The sequence below is a fragment of the Sinocyclocheilus grahami genome, unplaced genomic scaffold (assembly GCF_001515645.1).
Source record: "Sinocyclocheilus grahami isolate Dianchi unplaced genomic scaffold, SAMN03320097.WGS_v1.1 scaffold1103.1, whole genome shotgun sequence".
Classification (NCBI taxonomy): domain Eukaryota; kingdom Metazoa; phylum Chordata; class Actinopteri; order Cypriniformes; family Cyprinidae; genus Sinocyclocheilus; species Sinocyclocheilus grahami.
In genome coordinates, this window is record NW_015506282.1 from 178,823 (window position 1) to 204,696 (window position 25,874).

The 25,874-nt window shown below is 42.8% G+C and overlaps 1 protein-coding gene across 4 annotated transcripts; it reads left to right on the forward strand.

Moving 5' to 3' along the window:
• LOC107566836 (zinc finger C3H1 domain-containing protein) lies at positions 1-25,874 on the forward strand. 4 transcript variants are annotated; one of them, XR_001606555.1, is made up of 36 exons: positions 1-544; positions 2,086-2,442; positions 2,590-2,663; positions 3,745-4,021; positions 4,098-4,306; positions 4,391-4,511; positions 4,605-4,666; positions 5,194-5,421; positions 5,501-5,662; positions 5,751-5,888; positions 6,897-7,012; positions 7,147-7,272; positions 7,991-8,165; positions 8,294-8,425; positions 8,508-9,056; positions 9,135-9,244; positions 10,636-10,767; positions 10,848-10,969; positions 11,048-11,149; positions 11,224-11,346; positions 11,431-11,608; positions 15,947-16,133; positions 16,213-16,401; positions 19,546-19,783; positions 20,006-20,111; positions 20,190-20,388; positions 20,474-20,568; positions 21,378-21,485; positions 22,950-23,054; positions 23,222-23,387; positions 23,526-23,626; positions 23,943-24,044; positions 24,423-24,462; positions 24,750-24,812; positions 24,902-25,196; positions 25,320-25,874. XR_001606555.1 is itself a non-coding variant. In XM_016252391.1 (35 exons), the coding sequence occupies exons 1-35, from the start codon at positions 151-153 to the stop codon at positions 25,025-25,027; spliced, it is 5,712 nt and encodes a 1,903-aa protein (XP_016107877.1). In that variant the 5' UTR covers positions 1-150; the 3' UTR covers positions 25,028-25,223. The 4 variants fall into 4 exon arrangements, 3 of the variants coding, with proteins under 3 accessions (XP_016107877.1, XP_016107878.1, XP_016107879.1); XM_016252391.1 differs by lacking the exon at positions 25,320-25,874 and having other exon boundaries at positions 24,902-25,223; XM_016252392.1 differs by lacking the exon at positions 25,320-25,874 and having other exon boundaries at positions 5,224-5,421; positions 24,902-25,223.

A 25,874-nucleotide genomic window follows, 5' to 3' on the forward strand; every position in this document is an offset into this window, starting at 1 on the left:
GTGAAATCTCGCGATACTCAGAGTGGTGATGTTCCACTGAAAGCTGCTTAGTCGAGCGTTTGACGCTTCCTTGAGCGATGCGAGCTATTGAATCTTAATTATCAGCATGAACTGTAAGTAAGCGCATCCAGTTATCAGTAAATATCAGTAATGGAGGTGAATTCGGGCTGTCCGTCTCCTAAAGAGGAGGGCGAGCTGGAGGACGGGGAAATCTTCGACGACGAGCCGCAGAGGCAGCGGCAGAACGCGCGGCCTCCGCGACGCGCCCGCCCCAGCCGACCCATGATGAACAAGAGAGCGCGTTTACCGGGACCCATGCTCAACAACAGCGCCCCGGTGCCGCTGAGAGCGGTTCATCCGCCCTTCCCCTCCGGCCTCCGGCAGGCGTTCGACTCAGCGCCGCGCTCCGGCTTCTGGGAGCGCAGTCACGGCGCGCTGGGCCGCTTCAGATATCGCGCACACAGAGCGTCAGACTGGACGCGAGACTGGACGGAGCGATTCGCGGAGAATCACGGCTGCAGAACCGACTCGCCGAGCAGGAAACGTATCCTTAACTTACCCGAGCCGCGACACACTCACCCGCACGAGTACTAGAGAAAAACCCCAGAACCGCGGTAAAACCGTGTGAGAATACCGTGGTATGAGATATTACAGTCTGATATCTCTGGTACCACAATAATGCGCTGTCGTGATACGAAGATGAATGCATTTGACTACTGTATTTACTTTAATAGTTTATACTTTCATCATGTATTTTTATATTTACTGGCGTTCACTTAAACTGCTGCGGTGTGCTTACACACACAAAACTAGTGTCATGACTTGGTTTTTCCTCACCGTTCTTCCCGATGCTTTCAATCATCCAGTTGATTGTGCTACTGTACTTTGTACCGTCCCGTTAACCGCCGTGTGTACGTTAATGAGCTCATCGTTGTGAGTTATGTGTATTTTTCTTTCAGTCAGTTTTCCCTGCTTTAGAAGCGTTACAGTGAACTGACTGCTAGGGATTAGAAGTGAAAAGAGGAGAAAATGACCTTTTAAAGAGTCCGTGTGAAAACAAACCTGGAAAGAGGCGTGAGGATTTGAGGAGGAAGATGAGAGATGCATAGTGCATTCAGTGAATTATTAATGGGATTTATTGCATATTAAATCGAGACAGCAGACCACAAATGCGTGGTAAATATATATATATATATATATAAATTTTTTTGTTGTTAAGGCAGAAGACAAAGGAAAAGATAAAATAATGCAAAGGAAAAATGCAGTGACTAAACAGCTCTGTGATTTTCTTATTATTTCTTATTACTATGTCACATTAAAATACCAATTATATAACAGATAGTTCCGGTCCTTGATTCTGATTGGCTGAGCCGTGTTCGAAGCTGTTGTAAATTACACTATAAACACACACCTTTGTTTACTTCTGTGTGTTGCTCGGCAACCACTTTGTTGGAACCACAACCGTTTCTGAGAAACTACATTGTTTGGTGGAAGAATACTGTTTTTATTAATACCATTACACTTTATTTGCTCGGTTTTATTTTGTGAAACCTAACTATGTATATGGAATAACCGTTTTATAAAAGCAATAAGCCCCGTGAAGCCGTGAGTTTACAGAGAATTTATAACAGCTAACTCTGCTTCGCGTCGTACCTAACAACACCCCTTAGCTGTTATAAATTCACTGTAAACCACGGCTTCGCGGGGGCTTATTGCTTTAGTGTTATGGTATTCTGCTGACGTCTGAAAGTAGAACATGAAGGAAAATGTTGTGACGGATGAGGATTATTTGTAGTGCAATGATTTGAAACTTTTTGATTTTTTGTCTTCTCCAAACCGGCAGTGCCTTCTATCATTTAAAATGCAGTACACTGATTGGGAAACGGCGTATAGAGAAAAATGAATTAAATGATCTTTCTTGTGTTCCACTGAAAAAAAGGCGTGTTGGTTTGGAGCAAAATGAGGATGAGTAAATGATGACCGAATATTCATTTTCTATCCTGTTAATGCAGCCGTTTAAAAACTTTGCATAGATTGGTGTGCAGTGTTCTGCAGTCCGAGTGCTTCTTAACCACTGGTTCTCAGAGAAAGCGGGCAGCAGGTGCCAGACGCGGAGGGTGGTGACCAGCGTCCCTAAAGCCGAGACCATGGACGAGAGCTTCGAGGATCTGCTGCTGAAGTACAAACAGATCCAGCTGGAGCTCGAATGCATCCGGAAGGAGGAGCGGATGGCCCTGAAAGAGGAGGACGAGCCTCCCGCTGACCCCGTCCCGCCGCCCGAGGAGCCCGTCTCTGCTGTGAAGGAGGAGAAGAAAGTGTTTCAGGCGTTCAACATCAGGCCGCTCAGACAGAAGCTGCTGACGCCCAGCGATCGAGACGCTCTCAACAGCAGAAGCGCACCGGACGGCGACGGAGGGGAGAAGGACGCCAGTCAGGATGACGGTACCTTAGACCTCACACTTCAGCAGTCCAGAGCGATGTTGTGAACTTTCACAGCTCTCGATACCAGCATGAAAGCGAGTAGGCTCTTGAACACACTCCTTTATTATTATTATAATGACGACTGTCCCATATTTTATTTTCTATCAGCTGTAAAGGACGAGGAGTCTGAATCAGACCTCAACATCTCTGCAGTGAGTGACGAGACCCCAGTCGTCCACAAGGTACAAAATAGGACCCCAAACACAAAAGTCTATAGTTAAATTGTTGGATAGAATATGATAAGATCATATGATGATAATGCTCATACAGTACACTTTAGTAGACATAATTTAGCATGAGAAGTACAATAGGAAACACTTATTTACTAAACATGTTTTAAATCTAACTAATGTGGATCATATTCTTATAATTTCTCTACCCAAAACTTAAATACAAATGCACTGAAAGTACAGATATTGGCATTGTGCACGATCTGAGGGGGAAAAAGTGGTATCAGAACAGCCCTTTTTTATTATTATTATTATTATTATTATGCAGAAAAAGAAAATAATACAAAGACCGAATACAAACAAAAAACAATGAGGGTTACATACATTAGCCTAATCCAAAGCATATTATGTTATCTTATATGAACCATGAAAGGGTTTTACATGCAATAGAATTATTGGAATTTCTTAAAGAGTTTACATACACATCAAAGTCTTTCCTAAAAACAAAAAAGGAAGGTGTTTTCTTTGAAAATTTACATTTATGAATATAAAACTTTGCAAGAAATAACAATAAATTAACAATATATTTGAAGTGAGAAGTGTCTAGATTCAAAGAGTAACCAAAAGAACACAATTTTGGGGGTTATACAGAAGTTTGGATATAAATATTTTTTAACAAAATTGGAAAAGTCAACCTAGAACACTTTACAATAAGCACAGTCCCAAAATAAATGATTGATTGTTTCTTCATACTGAAGACATCAGAACAGCCCTGCTAGAAATTGTCAAATGTGATGATGATCAACTTTAGATCAACACCCCCCCCCCCACCACCACACCTTTCCTCGTCTGCTGTCCATACTGCCCTCTATAAAAAATGCACCTTTAGTATGAACAAACTCATCTTGATCTGGTTGCACATGAACATAAATGAGCTAGTTCAGCATCAAATGTCGGTTCATAGGTGCAGATAAACTTGTTTTTCACATAAGTCGAAGGGAACCTGTAGTAAGAGGGTTGAGTGACCGAGCTTGAGGAGTGGTCAGAAGTGCAGTTGAAGGAGGTTACGTGCTTGTTTTCCCCCGTCCTGTAGAAGGAGGATGAGGATGACCTGTCGGAGCTGCAGCTGCGTCTCCTGGCTCTGCAGTCGGCCAGCAGGAGGTGGCAGCAGAAGGAGCAGCAGGTGCTGAAGGAGAGCAAGGAGAAGATCACCAAAGCTGTTAAAGCGCCTCAGGACAAGAGCGAGGCTCCGTGCGACAGGAACAAGATGAGTGGAAACAGAGGGAACGCTGTGTGCAGGCTGCAGGAGAGAGCGAGACCTGCCAAACCTGCCCCAGACAAGAGCAGAGCGAGGAAACCGGCCCACCTGAGTAAGACACAGACTCACGCTGACACACCGATCACATCTGTCACTCCGCACTACTGCATGTGTCTTGTCGATTGCAGCCAAGCAGGCCTGGAGGAAACAGCAGCTGCGCACCTGGAAGCTGCAGCAGCAGAGGCAGCAGGAGGAGCAGAGGAGCAAGCAAGAGGAAGAGGAGGAGCGGAGGAAGAGAGAGGACGAGATTCGGAAGATCAGAGACCTGTCCAATCAGGATGAGCAGTACAACCGCTTCATGAAGCTGGTGGGCTCCAGACATCGCTCCCGCAGCAAGGTCAGACAGTCCAGTCCAGTGATAGGATGACCTGGAGCTCAGCAGAGTCTGATTGTTTATGATGTGACATGTGCTTTCTTACAGTCTGCAGATGCTGATCAGAGGAAACTGGTCAAGCAGAGTCTGGACACGTCGGGGAATCTCTACCAGTACGATAACTACGATGAGGTGGCTATGGATACGGACAGCGAAACCAACTCGCCAGGTACAGGAGACGAGTGACGCACACGTGTCTCATCAGGAGCACCGCTGAATTTCACTTTTCTGACTAACCGTGAATGTCGATGATTGTTTGCAGCCACGTCTCCGACACATGACGCGCTGCCTGTGTTTCCTCTGGAATCCACACCTCTCAGACAGGTACGTTTAACCCAGACATCAGTCACATGGTGTGGAGATGAAACGCCAGCTGAGATCACCAGAAAAAGATAGGTGCTTAATATGTGACAATCATAAACTGACGACCAAACTGTTGCTTCCTGTTAAAAAGTCCTCTCTCTATAATATTGCTTTAAAAATACTGAATTAGGAGAGCAATTTTATTTTAAGAATGAATCACGTTTAGTACAGAGGGCATCAAAAACATCATAGGGCATCAGTGTACTTTAATCCAATTTATATTTGCAGCCGCTGAAATGAACTGTGAAAAGTGTTTGCTGCATCTGTTAACTAAAAGGTTTTTGTATCAAGTATCCTATTCAATCGCAGACAGACGATCTGTTGAGTGAATGAATGCACTGGCCAATCAGAGGTGTTTTAATCAGCCCATGAGACAAAGTGAAGTTTAATCAGTCTGACTCTGACTGACAAGATGTGTGTTTTGCTGCATAAGTCACCTCTATCTTCGGCTGTTTTCAAACACGGAAGCTTGTGCTTTATTCCTGTAGTGGAAATGTCATCCTGTGCTCATGTGTCAGGGTGTGGGGCAGCACTACCTTCAGCAGATGGAGCTTGTGCGGTTGACTCCTCCTCCTCCTCTGCCTCCACTGCCGCCCCCCGATGAAGCGGAGCAGCCGCCGAAGCCACCGTTTGCTGACGAGGAGGAGGAAGAGGAGATGCTGCTGAGAGAAGAGCTGCTCAAGTCCTTGGCCAACAAACGAGCTGTAAAGGCGGAGGTAAGGCACATCAGAGTAAGGCGTTTCTGCTGAACTGTGAGCGTGGCGTCAGGAGTGACGAGCTGCTCTGTCTCTGTAGGATGCGTCCAGCAGCAGCGGGCCGCCCTCTCCCGCTCTCAGACCCGCGGCTCTGCCAAACACCAGGAACAACCTCACGGCCGTCAGTCTCAACACTGTCATCTCTCACGCTCGGGCACTCAAGTTCATACGGGCACAGCCTGCCCCCAAAGCCCCGTTTGTGGTGAGGGACGCAGGTTCACAATCTGGAGTCATTACGCACATGCAACACTAAGGCTTTTATGTGTGTGTTTTCCTTGTGTTTGTTACAGCTGCCGCGACACAAGAGTGTGGTGGTGCGTCTGAACGCGTCTGACGACAGTGACTCTGACGACGAGAGCTGCGGCCCCATTCAGAGTGTGTTTGGAGGACTGGAGTCCATGATTAAAGAAGCTCGGAGGACAGTAGAGGTGCGTGTGTGTGAACGTCAGGCTGCAATACACTGTACGACCTTCAAAATCAGAACTGAATTTAAAACGCTAGGCATCTTATACAGTCCTTGCTGGCTTTGTAAACAGTCAAAGAGGAAACACTGGCCATCATACACTAAACAACTGAGGATCACACACTACCAGTCTTTAAAGTCATTCCGTCTCGCTCAGAAATGTGTGCCTTGTTGCTAGGAGACGCGTGACAAATGAAAACGATATGTGTTCTAAAATCGGCTTGAAATATCAAACATGTTTGATGTTCTCCGACTGGATGGAAGAGACCAGGACCATCATACACTACATGATTTTCGATGGAATCTGTCGACTCAAATCTGCAGACTGGCTCTGACTTTCTGCAAGTAGTGTCAACTTGTCCAGACAAAAATCTGTGCTAAAGTCATGTAGTGTACAGTAGTCAACATTTGAAGTGGATCAAAAAAGTTAATCAAAGTTGTCCTAAGACAACAGCGCATTTTGGTTTTAGGACAACTTTGATGAAAGGTTTTGATCCACTTCAAATGTTGTCTAGTATATTCCAGCCGTTATACTCAATTCCCTAGAGCGATAAAATGGGCAGATACATGGAGGTAGACAGGAAATTCAACACTTAACAATAATGTAATATAAGAATTGCCGTCACATAATGAGTGTCTTATCATGAGTATCAAATGAATTTTTTTCAAATATAATGTTTGACTTGCTTCATCATTTTGAGTCACTTTGAAAGTGTAAAGTCTCAGTTTTCTACAGAGATAATGTTACAGATCTCTACAAGATTTAAGAATATACTCTAAAGACGGCATACAGGTTTTACACATTGTTTAGCTCAATTTATTCTAACATGCCTGAAAACAAAGACAGAAATAATAGGTTAAATAAAAAAATGTTGTGTGCTGCCTGTGCTTGATTTACTAAACAGAACCAACTCATTTGAGTGATAAGTTTTTGCCACGTTTTCAGCTGTTTTTCGTGTTATTTTGCTCTCAGGCAGCCAAACCGAAGCATTCAGTGTCGGAGAAGGAGAACAACCCAATGAAGAGTGCAGAAGCACTTCCTGATGCCAAGAAGATGGAGTATCGGTTGCTCAGAGACGACATGGCCAGGTGTGTTCGCTCACGTATTCACTTTCAGTCTCGGTGACCGGATTCAGTGTTTGGCTTGTAGAGAAATATTTGAGGAATGAATCACATGACTGAAGTCGTGCCGCGCTGCTAATCACTCCTGTGATGTGCTGCAGTCTGGAGAAGCAGAGATCAGGCCGGCTGGAGTTCGTGGGGGGCGTCCCCTCTCCCGCGGGCTCGGACTCTGACCTGGACATCCTGGGAAGAGCTGCAGATCTGCAGGAGAAGCTGAATCAGCACAAGTGAGCGTCCACACATGAGCTGGCAGGGTTCCTGCGGGTTTTAAAAAACACTGGTGGATATTTGTTGTTTTTAATCATAGACTCACTTCATTTTGAGCAATTTCACAGAAAACAAGACTTGTGTCATTTTGTTTCTCGAGTAAATGTATCTTGATTTAAGAATCTTCAGACATTTGCACTGGAAAACAAGACGAAGATATTAAGGAATTACATCACTTTTTTTGCAGCGTGATCAGAAGTTATTTTCAGATTCTAGCTAGTCCTGCCTAAAATGAATTTAGAAGTAATGGAGATCAGTTGTTATTAATTTTTTTGCTATCACTATTATTATTTATTTATTTTTATTTTTTTTATTTTTTTTTAAGGTCTACATTATTTCATTTCATTTTATTTTTAGAAGTCTACCAGGGGTGGGATGGGTTGGGGTGGGTTTCAAATTTGCAGTTTCTTTTTGTTATATATTACTGTTCCCAGAAAAAAATTTAGTAAACAGTTGTTAACAAAAAAAAAAGTAATGGAGGTCAGGAGTTGTATTTTCAGACTGCTAATACAGCTCATTGTGCTCCCTTGACTTCTACATTTAGAGAAAATATTGACATCCCTTTAATTTATTCCTAAAGTTTTCTTTACTTGGTCTTAAACTGTTCATGAAACCGGGTTGATGTATGTAAAGTATATTTGATAAGCACTCGTGCTGATGAGTGTGCTTCCTGTGCAGAACGCAGCTGTGTAAAGACGAGGCTCTGCTGAAGCAGCTCCTGCAGCAGGAAATGAAGAAGAAAGAGTCTCTGAAAGCAGCCGAGGGGAAGGTGACCCGACTCAAGGAGCAGCTGCTGGCGTCAGAGAAGATTGTGAGTGCCAACAGAGTGTTGCTGAAGAAGCTGCAGGAGCAGGTGAGCTGGGCTGAATCATGGGTCTTCACTAAAATTCACAGTGCTAGTGGGACGGATTTGTTTTTTGTTTTTTTGCATTCAATGAGGGATTTGGCCTCTTCGGTGACCTCTGGTGTGTTGGCCTGCAGGTTCAAAGAGTCCAGCACCGCGTGAGTGTGAAGAAGCAGCAGTCGGTGAAGCTGGAGAGAGATCTGGTTCAGGCGCAGGCCGCTGCAGCTCCTGCCGTGCTCAAACGCAACGCATCTGCCGCCATCTACTCCGTAAGAGCTGCACAGATGAGTGAGTGAGTGAGTGAGTGAGTGTCGTTCTGTAACGGTGGAACTGATGTGTTACTCTTCGCAGCCGGTGAAGGTGCGGCGTGTGGATCGCTCAGATGTGCATTACGCAGAGCTCATCGCGCAGAAGAAGCGCCTGCAGCAGCTGGAGTCAGAATACGCCCTCAAGATTCAGAAGCTCAAAGAGGCCCAGGCGTTACGGCAAGCCGAGCCGCGGCCCGCCGCCCCACAGATGCCCAGCACACTCTACCCGTTCCCGCAGCCCTCGCTTCATGACCTGACCCAGGACAAGCTGGCACTGTCCAGCGAGGACGTGGAGGCCGAGGAGGACGAGCAGCAGCAGCAGCAGACTCCCGCCTCAGTGACGCCCCGTAACCGCCGGCGGTCATTCCGAGAGTCCGGCTCCTTCACCAAACCCAAGCTGTGCCATCTAGAGACGCCCGCTGCTTCACCCATGCCCCTCAAACAGGCCAAAGCGTCCTGCAGCGCAGCCGGTCTCCCAGAGCTGCTGCTGGGGCTGAACGTGGAGGATCTGCGGCAGCGGTACCAGCTGTGTGCCGGGCTCCCTGAGCTCCTGCAGGAGGAGATGCGCTTGCTCAGCTGGGCTCCCGGGAAGGTACGCTCCTCAAGATAGTGCTCTCTGTGGCATCAGCATCAAAGTGTTTTCTTCTCTTTCATTGTGTGTCTCGTGCAGGTCGTGCAGGTGGACTTTGATCCAATGGCAGCTCATCAGAGCCGAACGGGGCCAAAACCAGAACCGTTTGGACCGTATCACAGTCCTTTACTAGTCTTCAAATCATACAGGTCTGGCCCAGTATAAGCCCGGAGTATTCTTCAGTTTTTTCTAGTCATGCACCAAATTCTGTCTATCTATATATGTGACCCTGGACCACGTCTTAAGTCGCTGGGGTATATTTGTAGCAATAGCCAACAATACATTGTATGGGTCAAAATTATAGATTTTTTTTTTATGCCAAAAATCATTAGGATATTAAGTAAAGATCATGTTCCATGAAGATATTTTGTAAATTTCCTACCGTAAATATATCAAAACTTAATTTTTTATTAGTAATATGCATTGCTAAGAACTTCATTTGGACAATTTTAAAGATGATTTTCTCAATATTTAGATTTTTTTTGCACCCCCAGATTCCAGATTTTCAAATAGTTGTATCTCGGTCAAATATTGTCCTATCCTAACAAACCATACATCAATGGAGAGTTTATTTATTCAGTTTCATAAAATGGACACAAATGGTTTTGTGGTCCAGGGTCACATATCTATTTATTTAATTTTTTTAGTGTTTACTGAAATCAACATTGAAGATTTCATTTAGCTGAAAACTGAAACCCAAAATACATTTCACGTAATGATGTTTGTTTAACAATTAGCAAGTTGTACAAACATTTGAATTGTACATACAGGTGCATCTCAATAAATTAGAATGTTGTGGAAAAGTTCATTTATTTCAGTAATTCAACTCAAATTGTGAAACTCGTGTATTAAATAAATTCAATGCACACAGACTGAAGTAGTTTAAGTCTTCGGTTCTTTTAATTGTGATGATTTTGGCTCACATTTAACAAAAACCCACCAATTCACTATCTCAACAAATTAGAATATGGTGACATGCCAATCAGCTAATCAACTCAAAACACCTGCAAAGGTTTCCTGAGCCTTCAAAATGGTCTCTCAGTTTGGTTCACTAGGCTACACAAGCATGGGGAAGACTGCTGATCTGACAGTTGGCCAGAAGACAATCATTGACACCCTTCACAAGGAGCCACAAACATTCATTGCCAAAGAAGCTGGCTGTTATGACATATTTTGTTTCTACTCTAATTCCTTGTTGAAATACAAACACTTAAACAGTGGCTGTAATAACTTGTTTTCATGACAGATTTATTCGAACACAGTAAGTAATAAAGCCGACCGTTTAATTAAAAATACAGTAACTATGTAATAGTGCATATGTTTAGCACAATGCTTCTCTCTAGAGGTTATGGTTTTTGAATGAAATCGTCTAGAGTGCCGGTGTTCTCGCACACTATCCATTGCAGGATATTTTGAAAGGCATACGCCAAGCGTTCATGTTAAAGCTGAAGTATACTTTGAGCATTACACGTGTTAATAGTGTTTTAGCGCTCTCAGTCTGCTTGCTGTGTTCTCACAGTTCAATCCCGCACATGTTCAGGTTCAGCCCGTATTACCGGACCAAAGAGAAGCTTTCCCTCCGCTCCGTCACCTACAGCAACGCCATCGAGCCAAAGAAGCGCTTCTGTCGCTTCGATCTGACCGGCACGTGTAACGATGACGATTGCACATGGTATGTGTGGACAGACACCACCGCTGTTTAAGGTTTTACTGTGTGTTTACTCTTTGGCTGAAGCGATCTGTGTGTTTCAGGCAGCACATGAGGGACTGCAGCCTCACAGAGAGCCAGCTGTTTCAGGATGTCCTGTCCTACAGCCTGCCTCTGATTGGCTGCGCGGACACCAGCAGCAGCGGTGACATCAGCAGTGCCACAGGTAACGTCACGTCACAGGACGACTCTGCATGATCAGTGAAACACTGTACATCATGTGCCTTGACTCTCCTGTTCACAGAGAAATATATGAAGAAGCTGTTTGGGCCCAATAAGGACCGGATGGGGACGGACCAGAAGGCCGTTCTGCTCGTGAGCAAAGTCAACGAGAGATTGAGACACAGTGAGTGCTCGTGTAACGTCTGTATTTGAGGAGTTTAGTTTGCGCCGCAGCTGACCGTCCATCCTTTCTGTCAGTTCCTCCCTTCACCACGAATAAATCCCAGAGGAAATGGAGACCGGAAGCTCAGAAAGTGAAATCGCACGTTCAGGAAGATGAAGACCTCAACCCTGTGGACGTGACTGTCCCCGTCTGTCACAGTCAGTCGCCTTACACCGTATCATGCCATCACAGCACCCCTTATACTGTAGATCAGTAGTATTAATATCTCTCCTGTGTGACAGACGGGCGAGTCCAGGAGCGCTGGTCATCGGCTGATGTGTGTGTCACGCAGGACGATAAGAGATACTTCGACAGCGAGACGGATGACATCAGTAACCTGGAGACCAGTGTGCTGGAGAGTCCCAGCGACGTGCAGCTGTGGATCAAACTGGCCTTCAAATACCTCAACCAGAAAGACACGTGAGTCAATATCACACAGATCAGTGGAATTATCCCTTTAAAAAATTTGACTAATGCATTAAACTCACGAATACTCTCTCTCTATAATACTTATATTAATACTCAATTTTATATATGTGACCCTGGACCACAAAACCAGTCATAAGGGTCACTTTTCCGAAACTGAGATTTATACATCATCTGAAAGCTGAATAAATAAGCTTTCTATTGATGTATGGTTTGGTTAGGATAGGACAATATTTGGCTGAGATGCAACTATTTGAAAATCTGGAATCTGAGGGTGCAAAAAAATCTAAATATTGAGAAAATCATCTTTAAAGTTGTCCAAATGAAGTTCTTAGCAATGCATATTACTGATAAAAAATTAAGTTTTGATATATTTACAGTAGGAAATTTACAAAATATCTTCATGAAACATGATCTTTACTTAATATCCTAATGATTTTTGGCATAAAAGAAAAATCTATAATTTTGACCCAAACATTGTATTGTTGGCTATTGCTACAAATATAACCAAGCGACTTAAGACTGCTTTTGTGCTCCAGGGTCACATATTATTATTATTATTATTATTTAATTTTTTTTAGTATTTGTCTTTTTGGTTAGCTTTGTCCACTTTCCAGTTTACACTGTTGTTCTCAGTAGGGCTGCACGATTTCGGGAAATAACCTTTGTTGCAGTGTTTTATTTTATTTCGATTTGGGGAAAACACACAGAAATACTTTTTACAAGAACCAACTTAAACCTCTTTCAGGAACATAAAGACAAAAATCTTTCCAAATGGACTGCATTTTTATAAAACCGTAATAACAAAATCACAAAAATCATTATTATTTAATACAAATATGAAACAAAATAAGAAATATGTTGTAATAATACTATTGAACTGTAAAACAAAACTCTTAAAAATAAGTTTATAGTGCATCTGTAAAATTGCAAGACTAATATTTTGGTTGAAATGTAATAATGTTAAACGGTTGAGCTTTTCTTTGGGTTTGTAAACCGCAGGAGCCCTAAAGCTGCTTCTCTGCTGGCAGCCGGTTTTAAATGCTTCAGGTATCCGGTTGGCGCTTATGGCCATGCTATGTTCTCAAATGCACATTATAAGCAGCTCACCGCACTTCCTGCTCCACCCAAACTCAGGCTCTGCATTTCCTGACAAAGTGATCCACTTTGAGACACTGGCTGCATTTACGCTTGGCATTAACATGCGCTCTTTGTGATCCAGTCAAGCCAGTCTGGGCACAGTGTGCAAGTGGCTTCTGTATCTGAATAAGTGATAAGACTTCTGTTTCCTGCACAATATTTAAGTCAGGTCTGGAGTAGGGGTGACCCCGAATCGTTGATGGTTCGATGCTTCGATAGGAGGAGCCTGATTCGATACCAGTCTCACAGTCGAATATTCGCGGGGTGTTTTGATCATGGGGTGCTCAAAATGGTCTAATTTCACATATAACTACTGGTTTTCTCCCAATAAGTTAAAATACAACCTATTAAAATAATGCTGTAAATAAGAATCTGAAAAGAAAGAAGCTTCAAATAAATATTTTAATGTGCGTGAATAAATCCAACCACCCCTATAGATTTAAGTTTCACTTTCCATAATCCGTGACTTTATCAAGATCTTTATCAAAGATCAAAAATCTTTAGCAAAACTCAAATTGACAGACAGAGTGAAAGACTGGATTTTTTCGATCAGGTAAGGTACAAGGGATTTCAAAACATTTCAGCCGGTTTATATATATATTGTGTATATATTATTTATCTCGTATAAGATGCATTTGGTTGAGTTGCGCTGCAGTAAAGCGCTTCATTGTAGTACTATGGTGATTATCTCTTCAGCGCGCAGCGCGAGCAGGGCAAACAACAATGCAGAATATTAATAACTATGACTGGGACTGTCATATACATAACATTTATAATGAGAACACTATTATAATAAAACGCTGTGAATTTTTAGAGTTTAGTTGCGGTTTCTTCAGGAGGAGTTTAAGGAGTTCATTCAGAGCCGCGCAGACACATTCATGCGCAGATAGCCTGTAAGTCGTAATATTAACGTTATGATGTATAAATAACAAAGCGTATTCTATGAGATAAATGATTAGTTAAATCCCATCGATTAAAAACCTGCTGCTTCATTCTAATGGTCATCTTCAGGGCGCGCAGCTCAAAACAGAAACGCAGAACATTAATGACTACTGACATATACAGTGGGTACGGAAAGTATTCAGACCCTCTTAAATTTTTCACTCTGTTATATTGCAGCCATTTGCTAAAATCATTTAAGTTAATTTTTTTTCCTCATTAATGTACACACAGCACCCCATATTGACAGAAAAACACAGAATTGTTGACATTTTTGCAGATTTATTAAAAAAGAAAAACTGAAATATCACATGGTCCTAAGTATTCAGACCCTTTGCTGTGACACTCATATATTTAACTCAGGGGCTGTGTTCTAATGAGAACACTATTGTAAAAAATGTTGTGAATTCTTAGGGTTTCACTGGTATTTAATGTTAACTACCTTTTAATCAAAAGATTATTTTTGTATCTGCGAGGTGTCCATTACACATTTCCCTGTGTGTTAACGTAATTATGACTTTTGTTAATGTATTTTGCCCCGCCCCCAAAACATATGATTCAACTATCAGTCGACTATCAGCAAGATTCGAAAATTCCGATTCGACTGTGAAAATGACCGCTAGTCTGTAGTAGGCCTTTATCTTACACATCTTCAAGGTGGAAGCTGCAAATAGTCTAGTAGCATAAAACAACCTTCTCTTCAGCCTGAATCAGTGGCAGTGGCCATACAGCACAGGATTGTTGACACTTATTAATGTACAAATAGGCTACTTAATCTAAACCTACAAAGTTTAATTTCTCAATGTTAATCTGTATAATAAAATGAAGAAAAATTTTGTCATATTACGAGAAGATGGGCGATTATTTATAATGAACATGCTGAAACAGTATAAACATTAAAGTGTATTCAGATTATTCCTCTGGCTATACGTTGACCGGCATGCAGCTCGTCATGTAGATCTCGTGACTGTGATTTACACCGGCAGCGCTGACAGTCGCCTCGTTCACATAATGCTATCATGCAAGTCGTCTAAATAAACAGTCGGAAATATTGAGGTTTATTGTCAAGCTCACATAAGTTTGATTTCTTGTCAAAGCTGCATCCGTGCATTATTTCCTGACGGTCATCAGAGAGGAGTGGATGGAGATTTATATGACGATGACCTGGCTAGATTGCGCTTACAGTACACTGAGATCCAATCACAGTGCATCCTCGACTACCTCTGGACCAGGACACACCGATCGGATAACATTCCCACTCGTTTTTTCAATGTGCATCTAGATACAGCTCACACAGCAGATCATGAGCTGCACGCATGTGAAAACCAGTGCTGTGCTTCACTCTGGAGCGCACAGATTTACTTCATTAAATACAGCTTCTGTGATTTGATAATCACTCAAAGCCTCATCGTGACTTCTCTTTTATTTCGCTGTAGTTCTAGTCCTGATCTGCCTGAAAATGACAACGATAAAATACATTTAGTTCATATTCTTATTGTGCAACAGTGAGGCCACAGATATATTTCTGTCATTGTTTCTTTGTTTCCGTGGCAGTTCTGTTGAATGCAGCAGGTGTGTGTGTGAGTGTAGTAATAATAATACATTTTATTTAGTATAGCGCCTTTTAAAAGAGTATTTTCTCAACGCACTTTACAACACAAGCAAACACAACAATCCAAAGTAATACACAAAAATACATAATAACAATCAGCAAGACAAAAATAAAAAGTTTTAAGACGAGATTTAAAAATACCTAACGAATTTGCTTCCCTGATGTCAGCCGTGAGAGAATTCCACAATTTGGGGCAAAATATGAAACTGCCCAATCACCCCCAGAATGCAGCCGTGTTTTAGGAACGACTAAAAGGCCACTCTGAGATGATCGCAAATTACCACTAGGTGTATAGAGAATTAAAACTCAGCCAAGTACTGAGGAGCCAGACCACGTAGTGCCTTGTCTGTTAACATGAGAACTTTAAAATCAATACGAAATCTAACCGGGAGCCAATGCAACAATTTCAAAACCGGAGTTATATGATCAACAGCCCTGGCCCCTGAAAGAGTTCTGGCTGCTGAATTTGGTAAATGTTGAAGTTTGTTAATACAAGATTTTGAGACTCCAATAAGACGGGCATTACAATAGTCTAGACGAGAAAAGACAAACAAATTAATTAACCTTTCGGCAACAGAGAAAGACTGCACTTTATTTGGCTTCAGTAAGCAGCAGCATCGCTCTCTTCTGTGTGTGTGCAGCTCTGTGGCAGAGTGTCTGGACGCGGCGCTGAACACGCTGTCCCGTGCGCTGGAGGACAACCGCGAGGACACTGAGGTGTGGTGTCACTATCTGACGCTGTTCTCGCGGCGCGGCAGCAGAGAAGAGATTCAGGAGATGTGTGAGATGGCCGTGGAGCATGCGCCACACTATGACGTCTGGTGGACTGTGAGTGGAAAGACAGTGGCATGTTTAAGCGCCACGCGTCTGAACAGCTGAAGAGCTGTGGTCTGTGTCTGTCTTTCAGTACATGAGCGTTGAGAGCGGTTTCGAGGGGAAGGATTACCTGTGTGGGCGTCTGGTTTCACACCTGCTGGAGGCGTCACATGACGTCAGGTCGGATGTGCAGTCGTTTCAGCTGCTGGAGTCAGTGCTGTTTAGAGTTCAGCTCAGTGTGTTCACAGGCCGTCAGCACAGCGCTCTCGGCATACTCAAGGTACCAGTCTAATCTACATATACATATACCACTAGCAGATGAACACCGTTTCAGTCAAAACTGGACTTTTTGTTTTGGATAGTCCACTGTTTTATAGGTTTTAGTACTTTAAAAATATGCTGTTTTCACTTTATCTTTTGTGAAATGTGATTTTTACTAATCACAAAAACTGCTCATTTACAGATGTTCTGATTTATATCTGATCCAGTTTTCGTTAAAACTACTAAAATTAAAAGGAAAAACTAAAAAAGAAAATTTAAATAAAACACAAACATTTTTATTTAAAAATAAAATCTCATTTAAATCAAATTAAAGGGATAGTTCACCCACAAATGAAAATTTGCTGTTAATGTAGGTGAACTTTACAACAGAAAAGATTTTTAGCTGAAACCATGGTCACTGGTGATTCATAAAAATAAAAAAAAAGTGAAACAATCAGTCTTTGAAAGTGACTGAACATTATTTACAACGTGATTACTTGTAATCCAGAGCCTCATTCTCAACAATGGGCAGCTGCTGATTTGTATTTTATGAATCAAAAAGAACCACGGTTTCATCTAAAAATATTCTTTACCGTTTTACTGATGGAAGAAAGTCACCTACACCTTGAGCCCTATTCGCACGGGATTAGTATTACCTGGTGACCTCCAGTCATTTGTAATAATTGCGGAGGTTGTCTGTGATCTTAATCCCGTGCGAATCGACCATGTCTGTAATTTGTAAAGTAAAAATACTCCCACAAATGACCTACCATATTTCGCTGAACACCGAGGTCCTGTGATAATATTAGTCCCGTGCCAATCGGCATCTCTGTGATTTGGCCAGCATTTGGCAGGTCGTATATCATTTTTCGAGGTTTTTGTTTTCTGTGTGCCTTTTTATCCATCTTTCGTGAAGAATGGAGGCTGCGTTGGAGTGTTTGATATTATTTTGGGTGCTGGATCATATCGCTATGCAGGGGCGGTTCTAGGACTTCATCCACAGGCGGGCTGAGCCCTCAGACAGACCATTAGATATAACAAATTATCTAAATTGTATTAAGTAAATATACACAAATATCCATTAAAGCTACAGTTACTTAGTTAAGAGCAGCGAGTGATTCTCTCTTTTTCTTTTATTGTTTGATTAACATAGCCTAAGAAATGTACGGGTCCGTTAATGCACATCCGATATTTTCTTAACTATTTATGTTCACTTAAGACGTAACCATCTGTCTTTACGTCAATACTCATCAAGACAGCCATTCAGAGATAATGTTGCGCCGATTTTCTCAAGACCTGAAAAATAACTCAATTTAGTATTTGCTTGCTGTCTGAGAGACGGCTTGTGTGCACGCACAGAGACGATCTCTGACTTATGCTTGAATAGCTTAAAATCACTTAAACATTTAAACTGACAAGCCTTAAAACACATGGGAATGATAAACTTTAAGGAAGCAGCACTGGCCCAATCGTTCAGATAGTTTTAGGGGGGCTGAAGCCCACTTAAAAAGGGTCTAGAACTGCCCCTGTCACTATACACCGATACCGAACACAATTTGCAGAAAGAGAAAGCTGAAAACCATCAGAAGAGAGAAAACAAAAAGAACGATTAGATGTATGTCATGTATAGCAGCATGGAACATTCAGATCCGGGAGATAAGTTCGAGTAAAATCACAGGCTTCGCTTGTGGCGAATGCGCCACACGGAACTCCGATGTGGGGGGTAATTTCTAAATCACACGAGGTCCCCAGATAATACTAATCCCTTGCGAATAGGGTTCATTATGAACTGAGGATGAGTAAATCAACGGCAAAAAAACTTTATCAAACTTACTGAAAACTGAAAACCTAAAGAACACACATTTCAGTTAGTTGCCAAGGCAACATTTCTCATTTTCATTTAGTTTTTCTTTTAAAGTACTAAAATTATTGAAACTAAAACAATTAAAAAAATTAAACCCATATAGACGTATTAAAAATGAACAAAAGAAAATAAACTTAAAAATATAAAAATAAATAAAAGCAATTCAAAATATTAATAAATAATATAAAAGTATATAAATGTTACTAAAATTACACTGATCTGATTATAGATATCCGCTAGAGTCTATACCGGGGGTAGGGTTGGGTACCGAAACCCGGTGCCACTTAAATGCCTGAGCGATCGATTGAGATATTTGTCCTGGTTCTCCAAAATGGACGTAAGAAGCATGGGCGTCGCTAGGCCATGTGTTTATCTGTATCTATGCAGTTCTTTGTCATAAATACAGTTTACAAAAGGTCACGAGGGAGCAATCGGTTCCCTATCTACTGTAAAGTTTTCACTGCATTCACCCCTCATCACACCACAGCTATTTCCTCCAGCGAAAATCTAGCCCTTAACACATATGAATGCATACTTTATAAAACGATAATTTTGCTATTTTCATTTGAAAATTTTATATTTAATATAAAGCATATTACAGTGCATGTGGCATAGGCTACCATACAGTCATTCACAGAACTGATTAAAGACAGTGACAGACAGCACTCAGTCAATTCACTCATTTTAACTAAATATCGGTGATTGACAGATACAGTAGAAACATTATGTGTGGTTTTGTATTAAATAATGACCCAGATCGAGAAATACATTTATTAGCCTTAGAGTAAGGGAAGCACAACTCGGGGAAATGAGAGCATCCGAGGAGCATGTGAATGCTATGTATATTTATTTTTAATGTTCTTTAATGTTATCCATCGTTTTTTGTGTGGCTCTTTTTTTAAAGTATCGGCTCAGGCACCGTTTAGGCACTGGTACCGTTTTAAAAGTATCGATTTGACACCGGTATCGTAAAAAACCCAATCGATACCCAACCCTAACAGGGGTGGGCAAACTTGGCCATTCCAGGTCACTTTCCTTCAGAGTTTAGCTCCAACTCTAATCAAACACACCTGAACCAGCTAATCATGGTTTTCAAGACTACTAGAAAGCTACAGGCAGGTGACTTTTATCAGGGTTGGACCAAATCTCTGCAGGAAAGTGGCCTGGAAGAGCCAAGTTTGCCCCATCACTGGTCTAGACATTTCATGCAGTTCTTTAGTTTTTTCCAATAGTGTCGAGTTAATTGCATTATTTGCCTTGTTTCAGTGTTGTTGTAAGTATATGTTGGTGTTCCTGTAGAGTGCGCTGCATTCGGGCTCTGATTCGAGCGTTGCGGATCATCTGACTGTGGCCGACCGTTGTCTGATGTGGCTGTCTTATATCCACCTGACTGAATTCAGACGTCTGCCGGCGTGTCTGTACGACCCTGCCAGCTCCAACCCCTCCAGAATCACGTGCACAGATCCCTTCCTCATTCCCTGGAGAATGGCCCAAGATCTCCGTACACCCGCTGACATCATCGTCAGCCTGTTCAGAGGTGAAGCGCCTCCAATCACCAATACACAATACAGAAACGTCCAACTAAACAGTCTTCGCTATTAAATGCCATGTGGTCATTTTCCTATAATCCAGTGCAACCCATTTAGAATTTGGGCTCAAAGCAAAAGATGAGATTATTCATAGTGTACGAGTGTGACATCAGTGTTACAGCACCTACGCAAAATGAAAATCTCTAGCATGATCTGTCTGTTTCCTCTAGATGCTGTGTGTGGCTGCACGGATGAGCGTTTGTGTTCCAGTGAGCAGATTCAGGCCTGTTTCCCTCTGCACTCAAACCTCATTCATCTGTACAGGACACTAGACAGGTACAGGGACTCCCATCTCCCCATGATGAGCCTTTCTGAAGTGCTGTGCATTTACTGACGTGAGTGGCATTGTTTCAGATGTCAAGAAGCTCTTGCGCTGTGTGAGCGTCTGCTGGCAGTGTGTCCGCTCTACTGCCCTCTGCTGGAGGTCACCGGCGAGCTGCACCTGTCCTCAGGACACACAGAGAAAGCTGAAGAGCTGTGGAGACGTGCTCATTCTCTCAGTGCCAGCAGTGCTCGCGTTTTCCACCAGCTCTGCAAGTGTTTGCTCGCTCAGGTGAGACTACAGCATCATCTCAAAATTCAAACCTTAGTGAAGATGACATGATGCTCATTTCTGTGAGTTTATTTCTGTTGCACAGGGGAGCGTCAGTGTTATGGAAGAGCTCTTTGATAAGTTCATGCACTCGTTCTGTGAATCTGTGCAAGATCAGCTGAAGTCGCTGGATGTGTTACGGTAACGTCCTCACTGACACCACAGTAGTGATCGCGTAAACAGAAGATGCCTGCAGTGTTGGGAAGGTTATTTTGGAAATGTAGCAGTGTAACTATAGCTGTTACTATATTAAAGTAATGTAACTGATTACATTTGATTACTTTTCTAAATTCTACTTCACTTTTTTACTTTTCTAACGAATGTTTTCAACTGTTAATTATTTGGCAAACGGTAGTACTCACCTCTGATTACTGTCAGACTTTCAAAATCCATCATCACTTGAATTAGTATTATAATAATTTCATTTTAAAGCACAGCCACCACAAAACCAGGCTTTACCACCTCTTTTTACTCTTGAGATCATTCTGAGGTTAAATACCGATTTAAAATCATAATAAGAAATAGCAATGATACTATTTTTGAAATCGAATCTTTGCATAGCTATGACTGGAAACACTGGCATCTAACAATGTCTAGGGAAAAAAAGGTTAATCTTAAGAAATAAAGCATATACATAAACCCAAAAAGGAAATAAAACCGTTATTGTATAAGCATTTGTCCGTAAACTCCTGAAACATTGCAGTCACATATATAGCAGTCAATGCAATTTGGAAAAGAAATCAGTTAAATCAAATTCTTCTGGTTTTTCTCAGGCTCTAAAATAGTTTAAAAAATTGTGGAAAATCCAGTTCTGTACATAGGATTTATTGTTTTTCCATGACAGATCATTCTGTTCCTGTGTTATGGCATGTGCACCAAGTATATTTCACTCATACTTGCTCTTCTGTTAGCAGTATTAGTGTCGTAAGATCTGATGTTTATGATTTCAGCCATATTCTTGGTGTTCCTACACAAGACTTGCTGAGAGTTCCAGCTCTCAAAGATGATCTTCAGGACAAGATCAGAGCTCAGCTGCCGTACCTGCATCTCCTGCACTGGTGCGTGTGTCTGTTCGTCTGTCTGTCTGTCTGTCTGTCTGTCTGTCTCCATGCCTGTCTCCATGCCTGTCTCCATGCCTGTCTCCATGCCTGTCTCCATGCCTGTCTCCATGCCTGTCTCCATGCCTGTCTCCATGCCTGTCTCCATGCCTGTCTCCATGCCTGTCTCCATGCCTGTCTCCATGCCTGTCTCCATGCCTGTCTCCATGCCTGTCTCCATGCCTGTCTCCATGCCTGTCTCCATGCCTGTCTCTCTGCCTGTCTCTCTGCCTGTCTCTCTGCCCGTCTCTCTGCCCGTCTGTCTGCCTGTCTGTCTGCCTGTCTCTCTGCCTGTCTCTCTGCCCGTCTCTCTGCCCGTCTGTCTGCCTGTCTGTCTGCCTGTCTCTCTGCCTGTCTCTCTGCCCGTCTCTCTGCCCGTCTGTCTGCCTGTCTGTCTGCCTGTCTCTCTGCCTGTCTCTCTGCCCGTCTCTCTGCCTGTCTCTCTGCCTGTCTGTCTGCCTGTCTCTCTGCCTGTCTGTCTTTCTGCCTGTCTGTCTTTCTGCCTGTCTGTCTCTCTGCTTGTCTGTCTCTGTCTGTCTCTGCCCGTCTGTCTGTCTCTCTCTCTGTCTGTCTCTGCCTGTCTGTCTGTCTGTCTCTCTACCTGTCTGTCTCTTGTCTGTCTACCTGTCTCTTTGTCTGTCTGTCTGTCTGCCTGCCTGTCTCTCTGCTTGTCTGTCTCTCTGTCTGTTTCTGCCTGCCTGTCTGTCTGTCTCTCTCTCTGTCTGTCTGTCTCTGCCTGTCTGTCTCTCTACCTGTCTGTCTCTGTCTGTCTGTCTGTCTCTCTCTCTGTCTGTCTCTGCCTGTCTGTCTCTGTCTGTCTGCCTATCTGTCTGTCTGCCTGCCTATCTGTCTCTGCCTGTCTGTCTCTCTGCCTGTCTGTCTTTCTGTCTGTCTGCCTGTCTGTCTGTCTCTTTCTGTCTGTCTGTCTGTCTCTGCCTGTCTGTTTGTCTGCCTTCTCTGTCTGTCTCTCTCTGTCTGTCTCTGCCTGTCTGTCTGTCTGTCTGTCTCTGCCTGTCTGTCTCTGTCTGTCTGCCTATCTGTCTGTCTGTCTGCCTATCTGTCTGTCTGCCTGCCTATCTGTCTCTGCCTGTCTGTCTCTCTGCCTGTCTGTCTGCCTGTCTGTCTGTCTCTGTCTGCCTGTCTTTCTGTCTGTCTGTCTGTCTCTGCCTGTCTGTTTGTCTGCCTTCTCTGTCTGTCTGTCTCTCTCTGTCTGTCTGCCTGCCTGTCTCTCTCTGCTTGTCTGTCTGCCTTCCTGTCTGTCTGTCTGTCTCTCTGTCTGCCTGCCTGCCTGCCTCTGTCTGTCTGTCTCTGTCTGTCTGTCTCGTCTCTGTCTGTCTGTCTGTCTCTGCCTGTCTGTCTGTCTGTCTGCCTGCTCTGCTCTCCACTCCCATCTTGCTCTAACCCTCATTCTTGACTTTAACACAGTTTCTGGCAGTCTACCTACGGCGTTGTGAGAGAGGCCATTGATGCGTTTGAGAAAGCTTTGGGAACGATTACAAAGCTGGAGTTAATTCACACCCTCTGGCTAGAGTAAGTAAATTGTACAGTTGTGAAACCTAACTTATTATCAGTTGTTATGTGTTTATTACCACAGCATTAAATCATCGAGTAGATATCATGTTAATCTGTGTGTCATCCTCGCTGGGTGCAGATAGTCGTGGTGTTTTCTCTCTTAACGGTTAGTCTCTTTTCCCCAGCTATCTGTCCTTCGCCAGCAGTAAGATGTTGGCGCCGCAGCCGAGTGTTCGCGAGCTGAAGATGTTTACAGGTCTGGTGCACCGCTGTCTGGAGACTGTGCCGAGCAGACTCACCCTGCCCTTTAGCTCCTCACAATACTGGAGCTGCTTCAACTTCCATAACAAGGTATGTCATGATGAAGCCTTAAAGCAGTCCTTCATATTTTTCAGCTCATACTTTCAGCTTTCACCCTGATGATTTCATGTAAAGCTTACGGACAGTGTAGATGTAGTGTGTTTGCATTTTGTGCTGTGTGCATTGCAGGTCGTATCCTTCTATTTGGGTTGTTTCCCTCAATCCCAACATTCCCTTATCCTGGAAAGACTTCAGCATATCATGCCAACCAATACTGAACTGGCCATAAGGTAAACCAGGAGACTTGCTTGGATTTATTCTGATGCTAAATTAAGCTCATGAAGAGCGCCAGTATTTCCAATTATATTTCTGAATCTTTCCCTGCGATTTGCCACAGTTTGTCTTTTTGTTACTCTATACAGTGTAAATATTTCTCGTGCATAATTGTAATCGTTGCCTGGCTCACTGAAGCTGTAAAAGTCTGTCGTCTCTATAATGGGGAAATATGTGATTCTTTAACTTCTTTAGTAGGTGGCACTGGATACAGTCACAGCTTCTAAAGACACTTTAATGTCCTCGAGTTTAGTCTCATTTGTCGTTGTGTAGGTTGCTGCAGCAAGAATGGCAGGATGGCAATGTTGAACATTTTAAATTGCAAAGCAGAATGTTGTGCTGTAGCGTCCCAACCTGTCTGGCCATCTGGAAAATGTAAGTTCATGAGCTCCAAATATATCAAGCTAATCTGTTTCTGTGTGTCCGAATGAGATGATATTCTAAAGCTCTTATGGTGTAGCTCTCCACTTCTTTTGCGTAGCTTGTTTTGATGAAGATAAGGCATTCTGCGTCTAAAATTTGGTCTTATCCAGAACATAAAAGATTTTACTGTCCAGATGTGCAAAAGTGTAAGGCGCAAAGACGTGCAGTTCTTCCTGTTGAACTTACCCTGGGGGTTCAAATACATTTGCATGTCGTTCTTTTGACACGCATCTTCAGTTTTGTAGTGGATGGTGAATGTGATGTCCATTGATTTGGAAGCAGAAATGAGGTGAAGTGTTTGACACCCTCTGTCGATATATTTCTTGCCAGAGCTATTGCTGTTGAGAAGGAGCAAAGGCAAAGAGCAGAGGTGAGTGAGAGGTCAGAGGTCAGGTCATGACTTTCACAGTGGCCGATGTCTCAAGTTTTTCTGCTTTCATTCTGTCGAATCTGTTGTTTTTTTTCTGCAGGGTATGCTCAGTGCACGAATATGTAAGAGTTTAGATGGCATACCTCTGATGAAGACCAATGAGTGTGCTTTTGTGTGTTTGAGGAGGAGTCTGAATGTTTGCGGTTGTGAAGATTTGCGTGTGTCCGACTGAACTGACTGTGTGTTCCCGCTCTGGTGTGTTTGTGCTTTTATCTGCACATTTGCAGGTCCAGCGGCTGTATCAGCAGGCGCTCCAGAAACTGCCTCTGTCTGCTGCTCTCTGGAAAGATGTAAACAGCCTCTTTACCTCAAATATTCACTCCAGTGTCTTTCGCTTTGGACGCTGTCCTCACCAGTCCTTTTCTCTTTCCCTTTCTAGTGTTTGCTCTTTGAGGCTGCTGAAGGAGGTAAAACTGACACACTGAAAAAAATAATTGACAAGTGCCAAGAGGTGGGAGTGAGTCTAAATGAGCCGCTAGGGTTAGAGCCGAGCCAAGCCGAGTGACACGAGCAGCACATTCCCAGAACAAGAGTACGTGCTTCCATTAAACCTCTACAGACAAGCAGACACGCACGCGTCTTAGCTTAGACCCGAGTCAGTATTACTAGCAGAAATCCAGTGAGGACACAATGAGCTACCCATAATCCAGTATGTGGGCCTCTTTTATCATCATGTACGTAAGTATGAAAATGTTGACGATGCCTGTTGCTTCCTGTTGTTTTTGATTTGTGTGTTCCCATTTGTACACTAACTTTTTTTAATTTTATTTTTATTTTTCTTTAACGTTGCGTCATAGTTGTTGACGGACTATGACTGTTTTTAAGGTGGCTTGCTTCCTTCCTCTAAATATACATCAGTTTATTTTGTTTCTCATGGTGTCTCAACCATGTCTCGTGAAGAATGACATTAACTCAGCTTGAGAGTTTAAGGGCTCCGCACCAAGGTTTTTTTTTTTTTTTCTTTCTTTCTTTTTTTCTTCTTTTTTCTTTCTTTTTCTTTTTTTTTCTACTCCCCCTCCAACCATGGATTGAAATGGCTGTTATTGGAAGTATTCTGTTTGGCTCACCGGTGTCAGAGTATTGATGGAAACTTCTCCACAGACTGCCAAATCTCGCCGACACTCAATATGTCTGTAGTCGTGGACTGCACCAAAAGACATCATTAAACTGTTCATGTAATATTGTTTCTTCACAAATTAAAACAAAATCCATGTGTGTATGTTTGTGTGTGTGTGTGTGTGTGTGTGTGAGTATGCACACACATACACACACACGCATGTTGATTAACGTATTCTGCAGGATTGATACTGACACCTGTTTGTTTTTTCTTTCAATTTATAATTGAACAATGT

Coding starts and splice junctions, on each gene's coding strand:
- LOC107566836 (XM_016252391.1), top strand. CDS start 151: ATGGAGGTGAATTCGGGCTGTCCGTCTCCTAAAGAGGAGGGCGAGCTG. Junction 7,013..7,146: donor CTCAGAGACGACATGGCCAG/GTGTGTTCGCTC, acceptor GATGTGCTGCAG/TCTGGAGAAGCAGAGATCAG. Junction 16,402..19,545: donor GCGCTCTCGGCATACTCAAG/GTACCAGTCTAA, acceptor GTGTTCCTGTAG/AGTGCGCTGCATTCGGGCTC.